Source organism: Lagopus muta, chromosome 1, assembly GCF_023343835.1.
Source record: "Lagopus muta isolate bLagMut1 chromosome 1, bLagMut1 primary, whole genome shotgun sequence".
Classification (NCBI taxonomy): Eukaryota; Metazoa; Chordata; class Aves; order Galliformes; family Phasianidae; genus Lagopus; species Lagopus muta.
In genome coordinates this window covers 25344221-25367291 of record NC_064433.1, presented here as the reverse complement: position 1 = coordinate 25367291, position 23071 = coordinate 25344221, and the positions used below count along the sequence as shown (strand labels likewise).

The 23071-nt window shown below is 37.0% G+C and overlaps 1 protein-coding gene across 1 annotated transcript in view; it reads left to right on the top strand.

The window, feature by feature from the left end:
• The window catches only part of MDFIC (MyoD family inhibitor domain containing), a 48279-nt gene that overhangs the window by 11086 nt on the left and 14122 nt on the right, over positions 1-23071 (top strand). The window contains 1 exon segment of the mRNA XM_048956510.1: positions 21113-21382. Within this exon segment, the coding sequence (XP_048812467.1) occupies positions 21113-21382 (270 nt within the window).

The following is a 23071-nucleotide window of genomic DNA, read 5'->3' as shown; positions in this document are numbered from 1 at the left end:
TAGTCGTGTAAAGGGGATACTGCCTGTTGACTCCCTTAAATGTGTGTCAAATGCAATTGTTTTGCAACTGTCATGCATGTCTGAGAATTTATTTCCTGGAATGACTTCTGTCAGCATCTCTAAGAAACAATTTGAAATAACATTGTGATGAGTATGGTGTAATATATTATATACCTCTACAGGATCAATATTTTAACTCTTAATTATATATTCCTCTGGTAAAATTTGTATCATTTAGTAGGCATGGGAACTGCACTATGCAGCTGTGCTCAGTCTCATCACCTCAGATTTCTCAGGTTATGGAGGTATACCATACTGAAAGCAGTTTCTTCCAGTTATACTGAATCAGATGTAATTTTATAAAAAATCTTTGAATCTTCAGGCAGCTAGCTCTCAGAAGTTGAAGAATGTGGCACAACTAGGTTTTAAACCTAAAGTGTTGTGGATTGGAGTTTTTAGGTGTTCTAGGGTTTTTTTTTTCAGTTTTTTTTTTCACATTCCCACATTCCTAGTTTATGTCTTAGGTGCTTAGAATCATAAAAAGTGTAAGATTATTCCCATTTTTGTCTTTCCAGGATCATGTGTTGTCCAAAAGATCATCTACAATTGCACTCTCCTGGGGAGAAAGTATTTTAGTTACCAGAGCTAATGCGACTTTAAAATTCTGTGAATTCTTGAATCTGGATGTTGAAGGGAGAGGCAGCATGAAAAATTCTTCTTAATTGTAGGGTGTATTCAGGAAGCAAATGGGCTGAAAGCAGAGTGGTGCTCCAGATCCCAGTCTGAGATCGTTGTTTGACCACATGCTTCGCTCTTTCATTACACTGAGCATACACTCCACTATTCGCAGTCAGATAAATTCATAGTTTTTGAGCCCATTGTTGCAGTTGTTCATTTTCTCTGGAGTTACAGAGTTTATTTTTCTCTTTATGTGATCGGCTTCTCATAATTTATAAAATATTTCTTCATGGGCAATAAAAAATTGTTTTACATGATTTGGGAGTTTCCTTAATCCCTAAGGATTATTAATTTAGGCCCAGTACAAACAATTGGCTGGTGCTTTTGTTGAGGATGTGGGAAGGCAGGTATGGAGTTCGCTCGTTTTGGAGTGTTCTTATTCTAATTCCCCATTTCTTAGTCCCAGACCTTTGGGAAAGCAAATTTTCTGGTAGTGGTTTAACAGAGTGCCTGAACTATGGAAGGAAGGAAGAATCAAGCACAGTAGTATGGCAGTGCTGTGTTTCCTCTGATCTCTTTGATGCAAGGGTGTGTATTGGCTGCACCAAGGAACTGCATACATTTTTCAGTGTATGGTAAAATTTGCAGCAGATTTTGCAAGTCTCTGGTAGTGAAAAAAGTGTGAAGTGGCTTAACGGTTAGGTACAGCTGTATGACTCTGGGATGGGAATTTAAAAAAAAATAGAAAAGCTAGATACATGGTAATTCTCTTTGTTGAAAGCAAATTTAGGTGAAAGCTGGAAGTTTCTGTAACTCTTTGTCTTGATCATTGTTTAATATACTAGTGGCTTTATTATGAGTTTGAGTAGCTGTTGTGGCACACTACTTTCTGTTTCAAGTTTGATTATTTTTTTTTTAACCCTTTATTGTTCCTATCAGCAAACAAGGTCTTCTAGAAGGAAGGAAGAATTGAAAATGAAGAAATTAATGCAGCTTTTTTTTTAATTTTTACTTTTTTGTGTGTGTCTACAAGTAGAGAAGTCAAAATTGAGGAACAGTCTAAGACTGAATGACAGATATCTCTTGTAGCATGCAGGAGGTCTACAAAATAAACTGTATGGTAACTAAAATTAGAACAACAGAAGTAGGAGAGAGAGAAGTTGGTTTATCACTTAAACACTTAATTTTAAATAACTGGCAGTGTAGCTCAGAGTCGCTTTCATTTGACCAAATCTGTTGTCTCACTGGACTAAATTTTGTGGAATATCACATATTGAAAGAAACTTGAGGTTAGGAATAAACAGTGTTTTGGCATTCAAAACTGTCTTAAAACTGTTCCTTTAAGCTGCTTTAGACAGGACACACTTCAGTTTTCTCAAGGATTAAGCAACTATTTGCTACTATCCTAGGGATTTTCTTTCTTTTTTTTCCCATACACATTGTTTTCCTGCCCCACAGCTGATACTTAATCCATTAGTGTTAGTTAGTTTTCACTTCATAAATGGTTCCAGCATTTATTTTCCAAAGTTCTCCTTGTTTGCAGCTGTTTTATCCTGCTGTTATATGGAAGTAGATTAATCAGTCAGTTTTACTGGCACACCAACAACGAAGTCCAGTGTTAGAGACTCTGTAATGACTTCATTATGTATGATTTCTTATTTGCACTTGTAAACTCAGTTTACCAGGCAACATCAATAAGCTGAAATACTGCACTCATTTTCCACACGAAGATACTTTCAGTTCACCTTTACTTCACAGTCCCTTTCTCAAGCCACTTTTAAAAAAGTTTCTAGATTATGAGACTTCCCCCAAATTACCCCTTCCATAACCTGCTTTGGAGCATCCCTTATCCTCAGAATGAAAACTATCATAATATTCTGATCAAATGGCTGATCTTGGGAAAGTATTATGTATTTATTTAAGCAAGGAATTAATGGGCTTTGAAAAGAGCTGGAGTCGTGTTGGATGAGAATTATCTTCCAGTACAACCCTGTGCTTCAAAAGGCTACTGTATACTGACATGTAAACAGGGAGAGCTAAATAAGATGGAAGTGTTTATATTATCTCTCAGTATTAATTGTTAATGGTTTTCATAACTGTTACTGGAATACTGTGTTCAGTTGGAGAAGGATCAGGGAAGAACCACAAATATCTCAGGAATGGTTGAAAACATGCCTTATTGTGGAAAAACTCCTGGAGTTCAATCTGTTCAGTATTAGCAAGGAATGACTTAGAATCATAGAATCATAGATCCTTAGAGTTGAAAGGGACCTCTGAAGGCCATCTAATCCAAATCTCCTGCAGTGAACAGGGACACCACAGCTAGGACCAGTTGCTCAGGGCCTTATCCAGCCTCACCTTGAAAGTCTCCAGGTCTCTCAGCCTGTCTTCATTGGAGAGGTGTTCCATTTTGTGAATCATTTTTGTGGTTCTTCCCTGGATGCATTCCAGCAGGTTTATGTCTCAGACTTGCTTAGTGCCTAAGAAGCATGATGCCACAATGAACAGAAATTCAGTAAGATTGGTAAATCTGGTAAATGCTCTGACTGTAGCAGACAAGAACAGCAAAGGGAGAACTAGATCGAATGTATGGAAGTTCATTTGGGCTGGAAATAAGGTGCATTTACTTAGTTTAAATTAAAGAATATTTGAGAACCATTGGAACTGCCAGATATTCCTTACATGCGTTGACCTTGAGAAGTGACCGTTGCTTTTCAGATCCTTCAGTTTCAAAACTTTTGTGAGAAAGAGTCTCGTTTCCAGTGTAGTTCTCCAGACTGGAATAACTTGATTTTTCATATGTTTTTTTTTCATTTATTTGGAGCAGTGCTGTTCCCTACCCTTCATAAATGCATATATAGTTTGCATTTTGTTTAAGACTGTGGAGGTCTTGCTTTTAAAAAGAGCTTAGACTTACATAGCTCCATCTGCTTTTTCTTTGTTTTCAGCAATATATTTTAAATATCTGCAAACACCTTCTTCTTATTTTCATTTTATGATCTGGTAGTCTTTACTGGAGACGTTCTGCTTCTGTTATCACTCACCTTTGGCAAGTGAGAAAGAGCAAATGTTAAACCACATAGCAGCATAGCCATCGGCAACAGGAATGAGACGTAGGAGTTTTTGCTGCTCTGCATTACCACAATGACCTGCTTTGTTCTCTAGAAAACATAATTTTGTCCTTTAAGAAAAAAAAAAAAGTGGTAAAGGTGAATTTCAGAATGTTTAGTCAGAAGTTCTATAGAGGGTAGAGGGTAGGTAATTGGCAGTGTGTGCTGCCAGTTACGTAGGGGAAGGAATGCTTAGGAGAGAAGAAAATGCCAGTGCCAACACTATTTGCTTGTGAGGATTTAATCTCATTTCCGAGGACCTTAGCTATGTGATATTTAAGAAAACAAAAAACATCTACCATAGATTCAAATTGTCATGAATAATTGATTAATAATAATCCAATTCTCAAGATTAAATACCTAAAATATGCCCATGTTTTACAGATAGAAAGGTCATTGCTATCCATCATTTCCTAGCTTCAATTGCCTCTTTCTCCTCCAGGAAGCAGCCTCCTGATAAGAGTGGTTCTTTAGGGAGGGAGATGCTTCATTCAGCTCTGTGGGAATTAAACAATTTAGCATGTTCCCGTGCTCACTCTTTTATTAGTACTTTCCTGCATTTTGTTTTATTGAAATCTAAAATTAGATCTTTTTACATTTTTGTTTGATATATTTTACACTGATGTTTTTATTTATAACAGCGATTTATTTAATTATAATGTTTGGAGATTCCCTTTTCCTGCTGGCTAAGTGGGTGACTTCCATAGTTATGCAAGCTTGGATTCGGGACTGTTTTTGCAATCAAGTAGATAGTTTGTTGTTAGAGCTGTTTGTTCCATGTGATAAGCATACAAAAGTACCTTTTCTTGTATAGAGCACAGTCATCTTACTGTGATTGTGATTATTTCAGATGACTGTGTTCATACTGTCTGAAAAATAGTACCGGTTCTTGAAATAACTTAAATGGCTCTTTTCAAAGTTAGAAAGTATGACACTTACAGACTTCTTTCATTGTAACCAAATGTGTGAGTATAGAAGTTGTGTAGAATAGGTTAATGGAAATTATTCAAAGTATCTTGCTGAGTCTGAAGGGTATATTCTTTTACTTCAAGAAGCATAATGTTCCCTATATATGCAGGTACTTGCTTCATCTGGCTGTGAAGAAATTTGGGGGTGAGGGGGGCTGTGGATGAATAGGGCTTCAGTCAATTCAATACTTAAACACTGAAATACAGGAATGCAGTATTTGATATTGTCTTCTTTAAAAAAGACAAGTCTTTGAGAAATCTGGCTTGTAGAAGTTAATGTAGTGTGAAGCATGTATACAAACTCCCCTCCCAGAAAGATTTTCTAATCCTTTCTCCAACAGACAGCTATCCTGTGTCAATCTCCCCCTGACCTGGCAGATCTCTTACTGCTTCTGTTCCAAAATTCCTCAATTATTCTCACGCTTATCAATGAGCCTGATGTTCTATTATTATTTAATATTTATTTATATTATTATTTTTTATTCCAACATATTGTAGTAAGATGATAAGCAATATATGCATTTTTGAAAAATTTCTTTCAAGGTAATATGCATCATTAAATGCCTCTAGAACACACAGAAGCTATAACACCTGTGCAGGACCTTTGGATTTAATTTGCTTTGAAGATGAACCTGTTTGGCTGAAGAGAAAAATAAGGATTAGCTCTTGAAATGGGCTGAGAAGTGCAAATAGGAAGGCATAAGTAGCTACTATTAGGATGGCAGTAATTTTTAGCAGTTTGTAGGTGGTGCACGCATACCTCAGATTTGATGATTCTGCTGACACTGTTAAGGTTTTTCTGTTGTGGTTTTAATGTGTAATGATAATGCTTATGTCCTTCTTCCCAGTCTTACACAACCATAGCGTTTTCATGTAATTTTCATTAAATACCATTCTAATCAGAAAGATGCAATTACAGTCTTCACAGAATCACAGAATCACCAAGTTTGGAAAAGACCTTCAAGATCATCCAGTCTAACCATCCACCTATCACCCATTTCTAAACCATAGAAATTCTCACTAAACCATATCCCTCAACATAACATCCAAACGTTCGTTGAACATCTCCAGGGTTGGTGACTCCACCACCTTCCTGGGCAGCCCATTGCAGTACTTGATCACTCTTTCAGAAAAGTAGTGTTTCCTAACATCCAGCCTAAGTCTCCTGTGGTGCAGCTTGAAGCCATTCCCTCTAGTTCTACCACTAGTTGGAAGAGAAGAGGCCAAGCCCCAGCTCACTACAACCTCCCTTCAAGTAGTTTTAGAGAACAATAAAGTCTCCTCTGAGCCTCCTTCGGACTGAAAAGAATGCAGTGTGAGAATGGGTCTTCAGTGTTTTTTGAAGCCATTGGTGATCTGAGTGTCACTGCTGCAGTTTTGAAGCGGTGCAGTTAATGATGGACTGTGACTGGTAAGAAATGTGTACACCCTGTGGTGAATCCACACTAAGAAATAAAAGTTTTGCTTTTGCCAATTGGTTTGTAGAACAGTAGTTAAACTTCAGTGAGAACTTTACGCTGCACCAGATGACCATGTGATAAATACAATATTGTGCATATCACAGATAGCCAGAGTTACCTGAAGCCGTTCTTTTTTTTTTTTACCTTACTTCTGACTCTGAGAACATCATCTGAATATATGGTCTGTGGCTGGAGAGGTTTGGATGGCGGTAATCATCAGTGCCAGATAAAGGTGAAGTTCTTTAAGTAACGTAAAGATGACTGTGCTTACTGTGTTTTGGTCTGAAGTAAGTTGTATCATAATTTCAGAATATTTTCACTTTGTTCTATCGGTACAGTCTCAGAACCCATGTTCTGTTGTGCCTTAGTGCAGAGTAATGCTTATTCTTTTCCTGATTAGTTCCTCATATAGGGAAAAAAGCACAATATGTTTGTAGTGGTTCCTTAAAAGGAAAAATAGAACTCTTGAGTGGGTTCTGCATGAAATGTGATAATACAAAGCCAATGAGTCAGTGTAGTTTCAGTCTGCTATTTTCAGTAATAATGGTATTCAGTTAGCCAGTTTTAGCAAAAAAACACCAAATTACAAAGTGCATGGGAGTATCGTCATACCAGTTGTACTTTTGGGAACCTGTTTTCTTGTATAAATGTCTTGAATGTAAACCATGGCAAAACATCTGTTTTTTGTTTTTTGTTTTTTTTCCAATGTTTTATTTTTGTTATCGTGTGTGGATCACTCAGAGTAATTTTATACACCTGGAAAATAGTAGTGCACATTGTGTGTACATCAAAATTCTGAAATTAATTCTTCAAAATTTAGAGAGCCAAACTAGTTTCTAATCTTCTGAATGCTGTATTTACTGATATAAAAGGAAAAGATGAAGAGGGGCTTAAGGTCACATCAGAAGACTTACCTAAGTAATTATGGTTAAATATTTTTCTTCTTTAAATAGCGATCCAGAGGAAAGTAAGGTCTGAATACTGCTTACTTACTCTGCATTCTGGTAATATCTACAGTGCCCACAAGTGCCATTTCCCTGAAAGTATTTTTGTAAAGGACGAGCAAAAACAGGGGCCTGTGGCCTATTTGCATGTTGTTGTGCTGGTTTTCTGTTTTCTCCTAAAAATAAAAATATTTTAAAAAATCATGACCCAGACCCAGAAGATCCTTTTGAAAAACATTCAAATGTCAAACAGCTGTTTGGTCACTCATGCTATTTCTAATACTGGTTTTAACTCATTATACTAGTGAGGTATGCTTCCAGAAATATTGAGGTTTGATTTGAGGAAGTGATGAAATACTTGCCACCTGAGTCTTGGCTATTCATAAATGAGCTGTAGTGTTCTGGCATGTAGGAAATACAGTTTTCTGTGGTGACTTCTCTTGAAATTTGTGATCATGAGTACTAAGAGCATTCTAGCAGCATTGTAACACAAGAGTTTTCAAATGCCAAGTTCTATATTGGGGCACATGGAAATAAGAGACAAATTCTACTTGAAAACTTGCCTCTCTCTGAGTCTGTGCAAAGTCTTGTTTGGCATGTTTTTACTTAAAGGCTGTAAGTACTGTGACATTTGCTTAGAGAAAATTGTAAGATTGAGCAATGTTAATATTAATTACAGGAGAATTTCAAGTAAGAAACTATTTCCTGATACAGAGATTCCTCAAGTTTAAGTGAGTTTTATTGATTTATGGCTCAGACTTAAGGTTGTATAATGTTTGCATAAAGTGTTATGAAGTTTGCTTTTGAGACAAGTCAAGTAGAGCAAACTGTTAGGCAAGCCCATAAAATATGTGTCCTGTGAGTCAGATCTGACCTTCAGGGCAAGTTTTTGCCCCAGGGAGATGGTACATGCTGTTTGCCTGTTCCTTAGCAGAGCAGGAGTAAGCTTGCCTTCATGTCTGGGTGGCTCCAAAATGCATCATTCTTGAAAACTGAGACCTCTAATCTGGTTAGAAGGCACTCCTCTTTATTAGGAGACATGCATCTTTTGACTGCTGTTCTGTAAGTTGCAAGTTAAAATAAAATTCGTATTTTAACAGAAAAGCAATGAAAGATTTGTATGAGGACCACAATTGGCCGTATGAGCAGTTAAACTGGAGAACACTTTTTAAGTCTTCTGTACAGATTAGTGAATAACACTCATTTTGCTTGAATTTCCAACACAAGGAAAATATTGTGTTTTGATGAGGTGATTTGGGATCATCCTGACTGGAAAGATTTGTCAGAGTCATCAAATTGATTTTTTTTGGAGAGGTGACTGAAAAAAAAAATAATTCAGATGATAAGGCAAAATAAAGAGCTAAGTTGGGATAATGCATATGGAGATTTCATATAAGTAATTCTATTAAACTAAGCCAACTCATTTAACAATTCAGTATTCACTTTGTGAACTTAAAAATAAACATTTTTCCCTCTTAAATAAATGCTAATATTAGTATATTCTCCCTTTGTAGTGACAATAGTTAATATTGTATTTGTAGTGTAAAATCGGTATTGATAAATATTTTTACATGGAAATAGACCTTTCAGTGGAACTATATACAAACCACTCTAGGAAGTGTTTTGTTGTGTACCTTTTTGTGTCTGAAGTAGTCATAACATTCTTCCCCATGTTTCGTAACCATCCTCATCACAGCTATTCTGTAAACTGTTCTGTTCAGGCTTGATACTTGGAAACTTCAATCCTGTGTGAGTTTCTATTTAAAACAAAGAAGACAGTGTTTAACTTCAAAAAGATGCGGAGGGGGAGAAGCAGCACAGGAGAAATTTCAAGGGAGGAATTTTGTTAGTGGTTAACTATTTTGTTCTTTGCTCTTCTTATTTCCTTTGTTGTTTAATTTAGCATTGTGTCTGCTTGATTTTCTAATTCGGTATGTATGTTAATGTTCTACCTAAGGAATCTTTTCTCTGTAATTCAAGTGATAAACTCAGTTCTTATTTTAAATAAATTCTTCTGTTTCATTTGTTTGTTTTGACTATTTGTGTATTACATGGTATCTGCTCTGTGACCAAAACATTCTAATGGGGAGACCTTATTTACTGTTATGCTCACCTGTTGAACAGCGAATAACCTGGCAAAAACTTTCTATTGTTGACATAGCTGCATCCACGCTGGAGATTCTGCTGGAATAGGTGGAATAGAGTGAGAACTATGGCCCACATTATCGATATTTTTTCAGGTATTTGTGGAACAAGTCCTTGTGGAAAGGGAAATATGGCTTGTTTTCTTAGCTCTTGCACATGCAGGGATCTACTTTGCTCTCAAAACTTAAACTTAGTGTTAAAAATAATCTTCACAGATACTATAAAGGAATGGCAATCGAAAGTTTTAATCATAAAATCTTTCCTTTATATATGGTAGTTTTGAAGGAAAATAAAGAATATGGATCTTGACATCATGGCTATCATGGTAGAGTCAGGGTTGGAGGGATGTTGAAGGTTTGTTCTCATTCTTAATAAACCATGTTCAGAGCCCTCTTTTCCATATTAATTTTATAAATTATGAATAGAAAGAAAAGGATGATCCATTCTTGTTCTGGTTACTATCTCTGGGGCATTTTTCTCTGCATCGTTTTCTTTACCACACTCTTACCCACTTTTTTTTTTTTTTTTTTTAATTATTACCAGTCCTTTTTAGTGTTTTCCCACTTCTTTCTCTATTACAATAACACAACTGTAAGCAGTGACAGGAGGGTCATGTTTAAAGGGTGGCTGGAAAACTCTAAAGCGCTTCAGTATAAAGTCCTGTTTGCTTTGACTTGGTGTGTTAACATCAACATTTTATACAACTTCATAAGTAGCAATGAGAACCTTCTTACTAGAATCATTGTTTTTATTACTGGAGAGTGAACAGTAAATTGAAGTTATGAAAAGGTATGGTATGGTGGACTCAGGAAAAAGACCAGATGTTAAATATAAGAGCGCACTATGAAAATCTCAGCTTCTGAAGTCATGTTATTATGTGGGATTTAAATTTTCATAAAATAAAAACATTGACTTGGTCTTAATCTTTGTAGTTTCTAACAAAAGCTGAAAGTTAAAGACTCAAAATTGAGAATGCCAATAGAAGGGACATATTTAAAGATAAAATGATTGATAGTATTTACATAATCTGAGTTGGCAGTACTGTGCTGGAAATAAACCAGGAATTCTGTCTAAATAAGCAGGACACTAATTAAATATAAGGTAGCCTGGGGGTGTTCCCATTGTATTCTGTTAATCCCAGCAGCCAAAGAAAACAATGTGACACAGTAAAATGTAACTAGTTGTGGTGGAGGGACAATAAAGGGTGCTGGTGTTAATTCCTAGAGGCAAGGCTGTGGCAGCAGTGTAAATAAAATGGCAGATGGCATGAAACTTCAGTAGAGTTGATAAGGATGTTTCAAAAACGCTGCAGTTGTGTCCTTTTGGCGGTTGGTTTGTTGTTTCCTAAAGTTTTTCTTCTTGGGGCCAAGAAATGCAAGGAGAGAGGCTGAGCTGTTCCCTCAGTGCCAAAGAGCTGCAAAGCACAAAGGGATGAAGGCATCAGTTTGGCTTGTTGATGGCTAAACTACTTGAGCTGCTGATGCTGCTGAAGGCATGAATGCTTCTATGGGGCTGAAGGTTTTTGTAAAAAGCAGAGGAAGGTTGTCTGCATGTAATGTAGTTGCTGTCTTTGCTGTGGAGTGAGGGTTGCTGCTGGCCTTTTGATCCTTCTGGGAAAGAAAGGGTTCCTGCTTGTGCTGTGACTTACTGAAGCTCTTGAACTGTGAAAGGAAAAAAAAACACAGACATAACTTAAACTGTTATGTTTTCATTTAAAATGCTGTTTCGATCTTATGAGTCCTTCTGCTTATATGCAAAACATATAACATATAACATATAACCGAGAGTTCTTAGACGTAAAAACCAGTACTTTTCAGTATAAATACAGCTGATGTAGCACAAATTTCAACTTTTCTACCTGCACTCCATTTAAAAGAAGTAATTGTGATTAGTGTGATAATTAATTTTATTTTTCCCCCAAATAGAAGGAAATGTGTCTTCTAAATAAAAGACAAAGCAGAAGGTTTTATCATAAAAGATCCTGATTCAAAGCATGGACCTCATCCAAATTTAAATGCTATAGGAGTATTTCTAAATAATAGGTGAACTAAATAAAGTTTTATAAGTTGGAAGAAGTATTTTTAATATTTAATAGAGAACGAAAATGATTCCCCATGTATGCTGAGTGCTTTTGAACATGTTGAAATAAGAAAATTCGCTTTCTGTACGTTAGAGATAAAACCCAGTATTCTACTGCTATTCAATCAATTTTGTAGCATAAGGACTTGCAAGTGCTACTGGCCTCTACTATATTGAAATGGCTTGAGCATAATAATTTCACAGAGATTTATATCTTGTTTCATGAACAGAAAGGAGAATCAGAGTTTTAGCTCAGTTGCAGGGTGAAATGAAAAAAAGTTGTATGGATTGTCTTATACAACTGAGATAATTTACCTATTCCTTCATATGATCTGGTACTTTCTCCTTTAAATTAATATGATTGTTTCTCTGAATCTTTGTGCTCGTCACTGGTGATTGTTAATGCGACGCTATATTTTTCTAGCAGTGCAGATTTGCAATTGTGTGACTCTGATATCAGAGCTTTCTTGGGAATTGTTTGAGCAGCTTATGTTTTGCTTCCTTTCAGGAAACTTAGTGCATCGTTTTACAGGAAGTTCAGTCTTCACCAGACACAGTCAGCACTCTGACATTTGCTCTTCTGTAAGGGCTGTGTGCATGAGCAGCAGGCAGAAATGCAGATACTATGCAGATACATCTTGCTTCTCTTTCTCCTCCCTTTTTGTTTTTTTTAGGATTGGGAATTGGACACCTCATACATTCTGCTATGTTTCCCCTTCTCTTTTTCCCACTGACAGTCACTTTGTTAATCAACCATTCTGTTGCAAAGACAAAATTAAGCATTGTTGCGGACCTCACATCCAGTCGCTGCTGACACGAGATTTCCATTTTCCATCATTCATGTGTTGCTGAATGTGGCTGATTGCTGGCCTAGGCTCCTAGAGCCTCTCTGACCTTTAGCAGAAGGGGAACTGTTGTTTCAACTCTATCTGAATCACCGTGGAAGTATGATTTTCATTTTATTTCATTGCTTATCAATGAATGGCTTATCATTTAATTATTTCCTTACGTGTAAAGTTTGTAGCAAATGCTTCATCTCTAGTGGATTGTACTTACAATTTTTCTTCTTTTCTGCCCTCACAGATCAAGAGGGCTCATCTCATCATATATTTTTCCCTTTCCTATATTCTTCCCCTCCAGTGCTGTCTTCTACTGTGTGTTTACTATGTGCTCCTTTTGAAGTTTTTTTTCCCCTGCTATTGGCTTAATAGTGTAAAATCCCAAGTTTTTGCATGTTCCTTTTGGCTACTACCCATGTGCTTCTCCTCTTCCATTCTCCTCGCAGCTGTGCTTTACTTCTTTCTTCCTTTGGATTTCTGGTATTTGATAGCTGATGCCAAACTTTGCATCAGCTCTAGATTGCTAGAAATAATAGCACAGAGAAAATGAGTGCAGCAGAGGGGTCAGAATCTCAGATATCAATTTATATGTTACTGTTCTTGTTATGATCTTCACTCACTACCTTTTTGCATTCTCCATTCTTCTTGTTGTCCTGTTTTTAATCCTGTATCTTTGTGCATCTTGTTAATTTTGTTGATAGCAATTCTGTGAGGCGTTTAGAATTACAGAGATGATGCAAGACAAAGCGGTAAGAGCAGGGGCTGGAGATATCTGAGCTGGAGCACTTTTTGGAGTCTTGGGAAATTTTGTATATAGGGTCAGTGGTGAATAAACTTGACCTTTGTGTGTTTGTCTCTCAAAGGTGAGTGCTGAAAGGGCTTGGCTGTGAAGCCAGCTCTGCTCTTTGCCTCACCATTCCATCTTCTTTCCTACAGTTCAATGATAACTAGTTTGTCTGTGGTTGTTGACCTTTGGAGGAAGGGAGTAGAAGATGCTGGAGCCAAGAGGACCTGTTTGTGCACTGGTATAGCCTGTGGCTATTAATGACATTCAGGTTATCTCTCCTGTCTGGTACATCCTGTTGTGCCGCTTATGAGGCAATACCCAGCAAGAGATATCCTGTTGTTTGTAGCTTCTCTTTGAAGTTTGTTTGATTTGGGAACAAGTAACACAGTGGTGAGAGGCATCAAAACTCTTCCAAATATTTGATTTAATGTGTTAGTTTCATGGGACTCCAGTGTGCCTTTATGCATTGGTATAACCATATGTTGTAATATGTACTAATTGCATAAGTGCTGTAATTGTCATGCCAACAGCTTGGATTACCTTTTTGCGCCTGGTGGTTAATTAACCTTCCTTTCAAAATTAGAGCTCCAGAAGCAAACAGTGCTGTTCCTCAGTGACATGGGATTGTATTGGTTTTGCACCCCTTTGTATCCTTCATAGCATTGGGGACTGTCTTCACATTTATTGAATTACCAATTATTTATGGTCAGGGAATAAATCACATTTGCCACTTTAGAAATTAACAAAAACTAATACTCTGATTCTTATTCTATGTATCATTTTGTTTTTATATCCGGTTTCTGTAAGACAACATTCTTTAAAAAGCAACATTTAACAAGAACAACAAAAAAATAAAGAGAATCATTATGCCTCTAAATAAGTAAGCTATGTGGAAAACATAGGAAGAAATACCTAAGCATTTTACCTAAATAGAAAAAAAATCACCTTCAGAAGTCATCAGTGAATATGTAAACCACCATTAGTATGCACACAGAATGCTGGAATGATGACTGTAAATTAATCCGGTATTGCACATGTCTGTGCCATGACTGCCACTGCTGTAAGTAGTTGGAATGCTGTGAAACATAAGAGCAAATACACTGCAGTTCTTTCCCAGTTCCCTAGCAGAACATATGAGGTAGAAAATGGGTAGATAATTGTTTTAAGGGGAAAGCTTGGAGTAAAATTTCCCACTTCTGAACACAGCTTTATATAGGAATCTATTTCCCAGAAATCTGAGTGCTTGTTACCTACAATGGCCTGTTTTGTGTTTGGGTTCTTGTGGATTTTTTATGGCAAGCTTCAGCTGTTTGTTCTCGTGATTCTTCTGAGAGAGCTGCGTCCCACTTTATGTAGATTTAGTATAACAATCACTGCATTATGTGAATCGTTTTTATTTCTATGTTACGTTCTAGAAAGAATTTTTTTATCGTCTGCACAGTTTATCATAAATGCCGATATTTTCAGACTCGCTGAGAAACACTGCGGATGGTGGCAAGGTTTGTGTATGATAAGGAAGCAGAGTTTGCTGATAACCTAATGGTAATTAGAAGACAAAAGGATGTTCAGAGTTTTGAGATAGCTGTTAGATGACAGGTGATTAAAAAAATGTGAAGGCTTTACTCAATCTAGCAATGATGAAAATTCGATGTTGCTGTCATTAAAAAAATCAGCAGGCATTTCTTCATTTTGAGAAAACACTTCAGGGAAGAGGATTTGTAAATACAGGAATTCACTCCACGTGTTCAGTTGCCTATCAACTTTGTAAACCTCTGGCTACTGGCCCTTTTCATGCTTCCCTGTGGTAACTGCTTCTTTTGGAGTATGTCAAAGACGTCTTTAAACAATTTCTGCAACTCTTCAAACAATGTGCGAGATCCTGCGGTGCTTCCAGAGGAAGGCACTGCAGGTGTCTTTGCACAGATTGAAGAGTACTTTGGCACCTTCTTGTGCACATGTGTCACCTTCTCAACCCATAAACACACATGCACACATGGCATTCTCGTTGGCCCTTCTCAGATTGAGAACTGACAGCCTTTTCCCTTTGTCCCCCTCCAGCCCCATTTCTGTTATACCTCGCGCTCCCTGGATGTTCTCAGGCGTATTTTAACAAGGTGTTCTCAGTGTGGGCCTTGCAAAACTCATACCAGCAATTTTACTGCAGTATTTTCATTACAAAGGGCATCCTGTTTCATAATAATATATTGTATTCATTTTGAAGATGTCCTCGTGTCTTACAAGAAACAGTTCTAAAAAAAGTGGTTGATGCCGTTAGTTGAACTTTGTTTTCCTTGTAAAGTCAGCATGGTATAAAAAATTCAGTGTGAAAAATTGATTTTAAAAGATAGATTGTACCTTGATGGTACCTTGTTATTTAGTTAATGTATGCTTTCTATGATATGGAAGCTGCAGTATATGCCATTTATGTCCTAGAAAATATTCAAAAATAATTGCTGACAAAAGCCACTTCACACATTGACTCAGAGGCACATCTTGTAATCTGAATGTTAATATTCTGGATAGCTAGGCAGAGGAAACTATTGATGTAGTTTGAAGATCCACATAGAGACTAGTCAGGATTTTAGTTAAAATGTGGGGAGGGAGAGAGACTGAGATATTTGAGTTCTCCCAGTTTCACTGAAATTTTATGCTTATTGAGCATATAAATGCATACATATAATTTGTAATAATTTTGAAAAGGTGAGATTTTTCTAGTCAGTTTGAAATGTTGCCTTTTATATTTCAGGAATTTATGTCTTTTCCAGAAGCAATGTGGAATTACCTTAATTTTACTCTAGAATACAGGCAGCTCCTGGTTTTACTGTACAATTCATGTCTATCTGTCATGTGCTTTATTTTTCCCCTCAAGCTTGGGTTTGTGTTATGAAGCAGTACTGATAAGGAACAGAGGCCTGATTCTTACCTTCCTCGCATGTGGTCTCTTCAGTGTGATCCATGCAGAGCGAGCAGGAGCAGCTACCACTGAGATCAAACAATTTCCCAAGCTCAAATTAGCATGTAGATCTTGGCTTTCAGCATTAACAGACCAAAGCAGGACCTCTCTGTTTCCTAAAAGAGTTCATCTGCTTATTGCAGATGCAACTGCAACTTTCTGGGGGAGGCAGAGAAATTCGAAGGATATTCTGAACTGAAATCCTATTTTGTATTGTCCCAATATTTGAAAATGCCAAAGGTTATATTTTTTTACACCCAGCAGTTGTACATTTTTGTTCCACCCTAGTCCACCTGGAAAAATATTGCCTTTCTGACCTGATCTGATGTCGTGAACTGATTTGTCATAAATGAAGAAAATAAGTGCTCTTAACTCTCTGGGTGTGTGTCAGATGACCAGGCTGTAACCGGAGAGTACTTTTTCCATCGGTGGCATTGGCCGGCCTATAAACTCCACGGGCATCTGTATCAGCTGCCTTGGAATTGCTTTTGATGTGATTAGGCTACTAATTAGCTGTCTCAATTTTTCTCTCCCTCCTGATGCTTTCTTTTGATTCGCTTTGACTCTGAGGAGCCTGTATTCTGTGCATGTGTGGTTTTTTGTTTCATCTAAAATCCCTAATGATAGCTTAAACTGTCCTCTTTTTGATGAGCGTTTCCCTGTGTTTACATACATTTTTCTGTTAAATGCATACGTCGGGATTTTTCTTATATGAGTAGCTGTTATTTTGTAGAGGTATAAGCAACGTACTGTCAGTGGGCATACGTATCCATTTTAGGATTATACAGTCAGAATGTGCATATTTACTTCACCCAAAACCATCAGAATCACAGCAAATGTTTAGTATGTGAATATTCACCAGATAGTAACCACACAATTAAATAAGAGCAGAAGTGACTGTGTTAAGGCCCAGTTTGCAGTGACAGGGAAGCAGTGAAACGCGCTAATAGATTATATGCTATAGCAATATATTGCCTTTTTATTGCTTTTCCACAGGCAGCAGATTCATGTATAGTTATTACTAGCTACATTATCTGCTAGTTTTCTATCAAAAAAGATTCAGTGTATTGAATCATTAATCCAGTATTTATCATTCTTATTGAAAATCCACTAGTGTTAGTACTGTATGAAATATTGATTTAAATGTACTGGTTTTGCTAAAGATTAAAAACATATTAACCTAAAAAGCACAGTATTTTTTAGTACATTTGAAACTATTCATTGTGGATGCTTAAACTGACAGTATTTCTATGTTGTGGAAGGAATTAAAAAAAAGTCTTCAACATATACTAAGTGACCAATGCCATCCTGATTTGAAGATGCTGAACATTCATCCAACTCATATTTGAAATTTCGATGTGTATTGCTGTTACTGACTATCAAGAATAAAATTTTTGCTCATACATAGTGTAAAATGGGATCTTTTGTAGCAGCACACGGCCTGTTTAGAATGATATAACAGGCGCTGAATGTTCACATATCAAACAAAATGCCATCTTTCTGTAGAAAAGAGGTGTCAAAAAGTTTCTTTGTACCTTTAACGCATGTGATTATGTAGTACAAAATGCAGAGTTTGTAAAATTTCTTGAATATACAGGCAAAAAATGAATAATTCAAAACAACTCATAAGTTCTACATTCTATTGTATCTTTTATAACGCAGGCAGAAGATAGCATTGTGTTCCCAGTAGAGCTGAATTTGCACAAGTTACACCTCTGAAAATGCCAGATGGTCTATGGTCTACTTTTGAGAGCTGTCACATATGTAAAGATTTGAAAAAAGAAAGACAGCTGAATGAGAGCAGTGGATCATTAAAGAGAGAGTGAGAGTCCCTGGGTATCACTGTGTTTTAAGAAGCATTGTGTCGTTCCCCATATTACACTTCTTTTTTTTAAGATAGACACAACCTTTAAAAAATAAGGTAAAAATATTTCGGTTTTAAACGGAGTGGTTGTGGCTTAATCGTGAAACTGTCAGTTGCTTTTGTTCTTTATACTAGAATGCGGTCATATGGTTCCTAATTGCTTTCAAGTGTTTTAACCATAAGATTCAAGTCTCCCTAATGCAAAATTATCAATAAAGTTAAAATAAATTTAAATTGAGATAACTAATTCATTTGGGATTTTGTTCCGTTCTGACTTGACCTGCATATCACATGTGAATACTGTAAAGTCAGTCAGCTAAAAAGTTGTGTGGTAATGAAAAAAGACAGAAGTAAGGGTACTTTGGGAACAGGATTATCAAAAAATAAAAAATAAAAAAGCACAACATCTCCCACCCCCCCAAAAAAAAAACCTAACAATAACAAAAAAACACAACCTGCCCACCTTAGTAAAAGAAATAATGAAAGCAAAGCCAACTAACTTCTTAGATTCCTATTCACCCAAAATTTGATAGAAAATCTCATAATTTTGTAGATTGAATTTGGGGTAGTTTCCTAAGTTATTGCTTTATAATAGAGTACCAGAGGTACACAGACAGTTGCAAACTGCAGCCACCAATTTAGCTGGCTTGGAAAAGGTCATAACTGTCAGTTTTAGAAACTTGCATGTTTGCATGTCCAGGCATACAGAATTTTTAGTACTGTCTGTTGCTTGAATGTACTGAGGAAGGATAACCCCTCTGTATCACGTTCAGGCTATCAGTACCGCTCCACAGCTGAGAATCATAGGAAGTGCAGTATGAAGAAAGTGTCTTTGGATGGAACATGAAAAATGCTTTTCCTTAATAACATTTAAATCTGAATGGGAAAATGAGAATAAAGCTATGAGGAGTTAGGAGCATGAACACTAGACTTTAGAGAGTATTAATTTTGATTCCTGATGCTGCTATTGATTTCATTATTGACTGAAGTTAGGTCTGTGTTAAGATTTTTTTTTAATGGAAGGAAAAGCTTTTTTTTGCGCATACATGGAAAATCCTACACAAAGGGTTCCTTGTATTATATTTGTAATGAATCTACTCCTGTTTCACAGTTGTCTTGGAACTCTTACGATAGTTTGGAAGTGTTAACAGAACATGTGTGCAGAGCTGAAAAGTCCCTGGGGGTATTCAAGAAATGTGTGGATGTAGTACTTAGGGACATGGTTAGTGGGCATGGTGGTGATGGGTTGGTGATTGGACTAAATGATCTTAGAGGTTTTTCCAACCATGATTCTATGATTCTATGCACTGATGCAAAGATATTTTCAGTGAAAGGAGCAGCTGCTTCAATATTGCCATTGAAAGTATTTTGGGACAAATTAGTTAAAGCGCTCCTTGATAGCTTTGTGCTGCCGCTCTGGAGCAGTTACTGCTGGCAATGGAAGGGAGTCACCTTTGTCCCTGCTACATCTTTGGGGAGACTAATAATATACATGTCTACCCCAGCACTTCCTTTCTTTCCTGTAACATACAATTCTCACTTATGTAAGGTAAGAGTACTGTTAGGATTGCCTTGTCCTACTCTGAAGTTGTCAGTGTGGATTGTCTTCTTAAAATTGGGCATGTTGTAGCTAAAAATATCCAACAAAAATATCCAATGGAAAGTAAAAAATCAACCAGTTTTTTTTTTCTTCAAAATTTGAACTATTCTAAAAATATCTCTGCCTATGAGTGTGACCAAGACTTACATTAAGACTTGTCTGAAGTTTAATCTGGTGAGTTGGTAATCATTTGAGGGAGCAATCTGACGATGGTATCGATGTCCTTGATAAAAGTCCTTGAAACTTCGTTAGGCCTGTTTAGAACTCAGAGTTCTGTTAAAGACTTTGTTGCTGTGCGTGTCCTTGTAGTATTTGTCTAAGTTTAGTCATATCAATCTGATCAATGAAGCTGTTTCTTTTAAAGGAAGTTAACTATAATTATCTACACATATCTTACATGTAATCTACAAACAAAGCTACAATGTGAAATCATCAGAAAATTTATGTGAATCATTTGAAAAGAAAACGAACTGCAGTTCTGAGCACTGTTTTCCTTTACTATTGATTCTGTTTAATCTTGCTGCATTCAGAAGAATATGGGCTTTTTCTTCTGCATAAAATCTGAAAATGGTTGAAGATAGGCCTGCTTGAAAACCACTTTATGTCCAAGCATGATAAAGTAGTATTTTGATTAGGAGAGGTGATTGGGCTGATGCTTTTTGATTATGAAATCTTGTTGTGTTACTATCTGTATAGTTTAATTAGTTTCAGAAGCAAATTGGCTTTTTTAAATAAAAATCCTTAATTGGAAACTAGTGTTTTTATTACAGAGATTCACATTAAAAACTTATCTTCTCTTTTATTTAGATATATAGACTTTAAATACACGAAGTATTTACCTTATTATTAAAAATAGACTCCTTTATGATACTGTAGCTTAACAAGGAAAGGAACGATCAAGTTTCATGACCTCTCATTAGAATGATTTTATAACACATTCTCTTGGAGTCCTAACCAGGACGTTGCAGATTCCTACCTTGACAGATTTTGTATTTTTTTGTCTGACCATTTCATTTTGCTGTCATTAAAACCCTAATATGTCCATTATGGCCGTTTGTAACTTCATGATTGTGAAATACAGTGGGGGACTCTAGCCTGCCATGGCTTTGTGCTGTGTTCCCCACTTCCTGACAGTTTTGAGTGTTTTTGTTCTTTCCAGCAATCCACAAGCTTAGTTTCTAACTAGTATTAATTACTTGAATATTCTTATTCATATCTAATATGCTGGTCTCTTGTGGCTGTCTTTGGGGGTGGCCTTCCCTTGTCACTCTGGTTATTTTCTAGAGACTGGCAGGTTGCCCAGCCAGAAGTTTCACTTCTGTTACTGCAGACTCTACCTTCTCTTCCATACTTTTTTTTTTTCTTTTAATTTCTGTTTCCCTAATTCTTCTTTGGGCTCCCTTTAACTCAGTTTTCATTCTTTTTTAATCCCACTCTGGGCTTTTTCCTTCTTCCCGTTGCTTGCCTTGTTCTCTCTGCCCGATTCACAGAGAACCAAATACAAGTGCAGTGCTGAGCTAGACCTCATCTAGACATGAGTGAGGCACTTCATAAATGTTTAATTATAATTATTGTTAATCTTTCTTGTTTTGTCTGGGGATGTTAATTTTTGCCCAGTCTAGCCTAAAGTATTCAGTGTTCAATTTACAGTTGTAATTAACACTTTCTTTCTCTTTCATTTTAAGCACAACCTCAACGTTTGCCTCAGCCAAATACTTCAGCACTGGAAAGGGGTGAGGAAGAAAGTGGCAAAGTGCAAAATGGCCACGCAGGCTTGAGTAATGGAAGTGGAATGCACAACGGGGTCAAGCATGCATCTGCAGACAACAGAAAACTTTCATCTCCTGTTTCAGAAAAAATGCACAGGAAAATTCAGTCCACCTTGTCTGTCAACAGCAATGGCAGCAAGAAGAGTAAAATAAGCTCTGCGTTTTCTCAAAAGCCTTCACCTGAAGGTAAGCAGAAATTCTTATTAAAAAAACAAATGGAATGAAGACTAGCCAAACCCTATTCTCACTAATAATTACACAATCAACTGAAAATAATTGAAGAGCATGACTCATGCTCCAGAAGCAAATAGAAATCATTATGATAAAAAGCAAGTTACTTCCCCAAAGGAAACTATTAAGTATTTGAAGGAAATTGAAGCAATGGGAGATTTGTTGCTTTCAAATATTATGCCAACATAGTCTGGTGATGTTTTCTTCTTTGTAGTTAGTATCATGAACTGACAGAAACTCCTGTCAACATCATCACAATTATATCAGGGAAAAGTTAAAGCAGTAGTTGAAAACACAGTAAATAGTACAGCCCTCAGTACAAGAAAGACATTGAGATTTTGGAAAGGGTCCAGAGGAGGGCAACTAAGATGATCAGGGGGCTGGAGCACCTCCCCTATCAGGACAGGCTGAGGGAGTTGGGCTTGTTCAGCCTGGAGAAGAGAAGGCTGCGGGGTGACCTCATTGCAGCCTATCAATACCTGAAGGGAACCTACACCCAGGAGGGGAGTAAACTCTTCAAAAGGGCTGACGACAGCAGGACTAGGGGAAATGGTTTTAAGTTGAAGGAGGGAAGATTTAGGTTGGATGTTAGGGGGAAGTTCTTTACTAGGAGAGTGGTTAGGCCCTGGAACGGGCTGCCCAGGGAGGTTGTGGATGCCCCGTCCTTGGACGTGTTTAAGGCCAGGTTGGACGGGGTCCTGGGCAACCTGATCTGAATGTGTATGTTTGGTGGCCCTGCTAGGCAGGGGGGTTGGAACTACATGATCCTTGGGGTCCCTTCCAACCCGGGTGATTCTGTGATTCTGTGAAATACTTACTTGCATTAATGGCAGGCTCCAGAAGAGTAGAATTTGCTTTTGAGAATGTTGTGTTAGTAGATATTCTGACTACCTGTGAGGTTTGAACATCATATAAAATTAAGACCTGTATTTGACAATGAATGTGCTTTATGTTGTAAATAATTTGCATGAAGAAGCTTCATACTCCCAGTACACAGCTTAAATAAGCAAAAGTAAATAATTCTGCTTTACATTTTAGCTCTGGGTGTGTTTTCACTGCTTGCAATTACTCTAATGGTTCCAGTGTTCTCAAGCCTTTCCTCAATCCATTGCTGTCCCATTAGCACTGATATACTCAGAGGGCTTTGCTTCTGCCCATTACAACAAGGGTGCAGAAGCTATATACATTTTATTTGTTTGATACAGGCTTTCAGAGTGCAGGCAGGATGCATAGATGTTACCAGTTAAAAAAAAAAAAAAGAGATGAGTAGAGACACAGATTTTCAGAGAAATGGGAGACTGTACTGTTCAGTGAAATGGGGAGGATTCATAGCCGGGATGAAAGCAAAAGGGATCAGAAGGACTGTATGTACTGGCCTGAGTGAATCCCACTGATTTCAGTGGAGTGACTTCTCTTGGCTTCCACTACTTCAATCAAACCTACTGAGTGAATCTATGTAATAATATCAAGTAGAGCAGCTTCACTTGTACTGTGCCATGGGCTGGTCCTCCTTGCTGTAGCCTATTTTCATATATATCTTCAAGAACTTAATGTTATTTTTCAGTTGGGTTTCCAGTCCTTTAAAATTTCTTTCCCAAATCATAACTTAATATATTCCTGTTGTCTCTTTCTATTTTGTGAAAA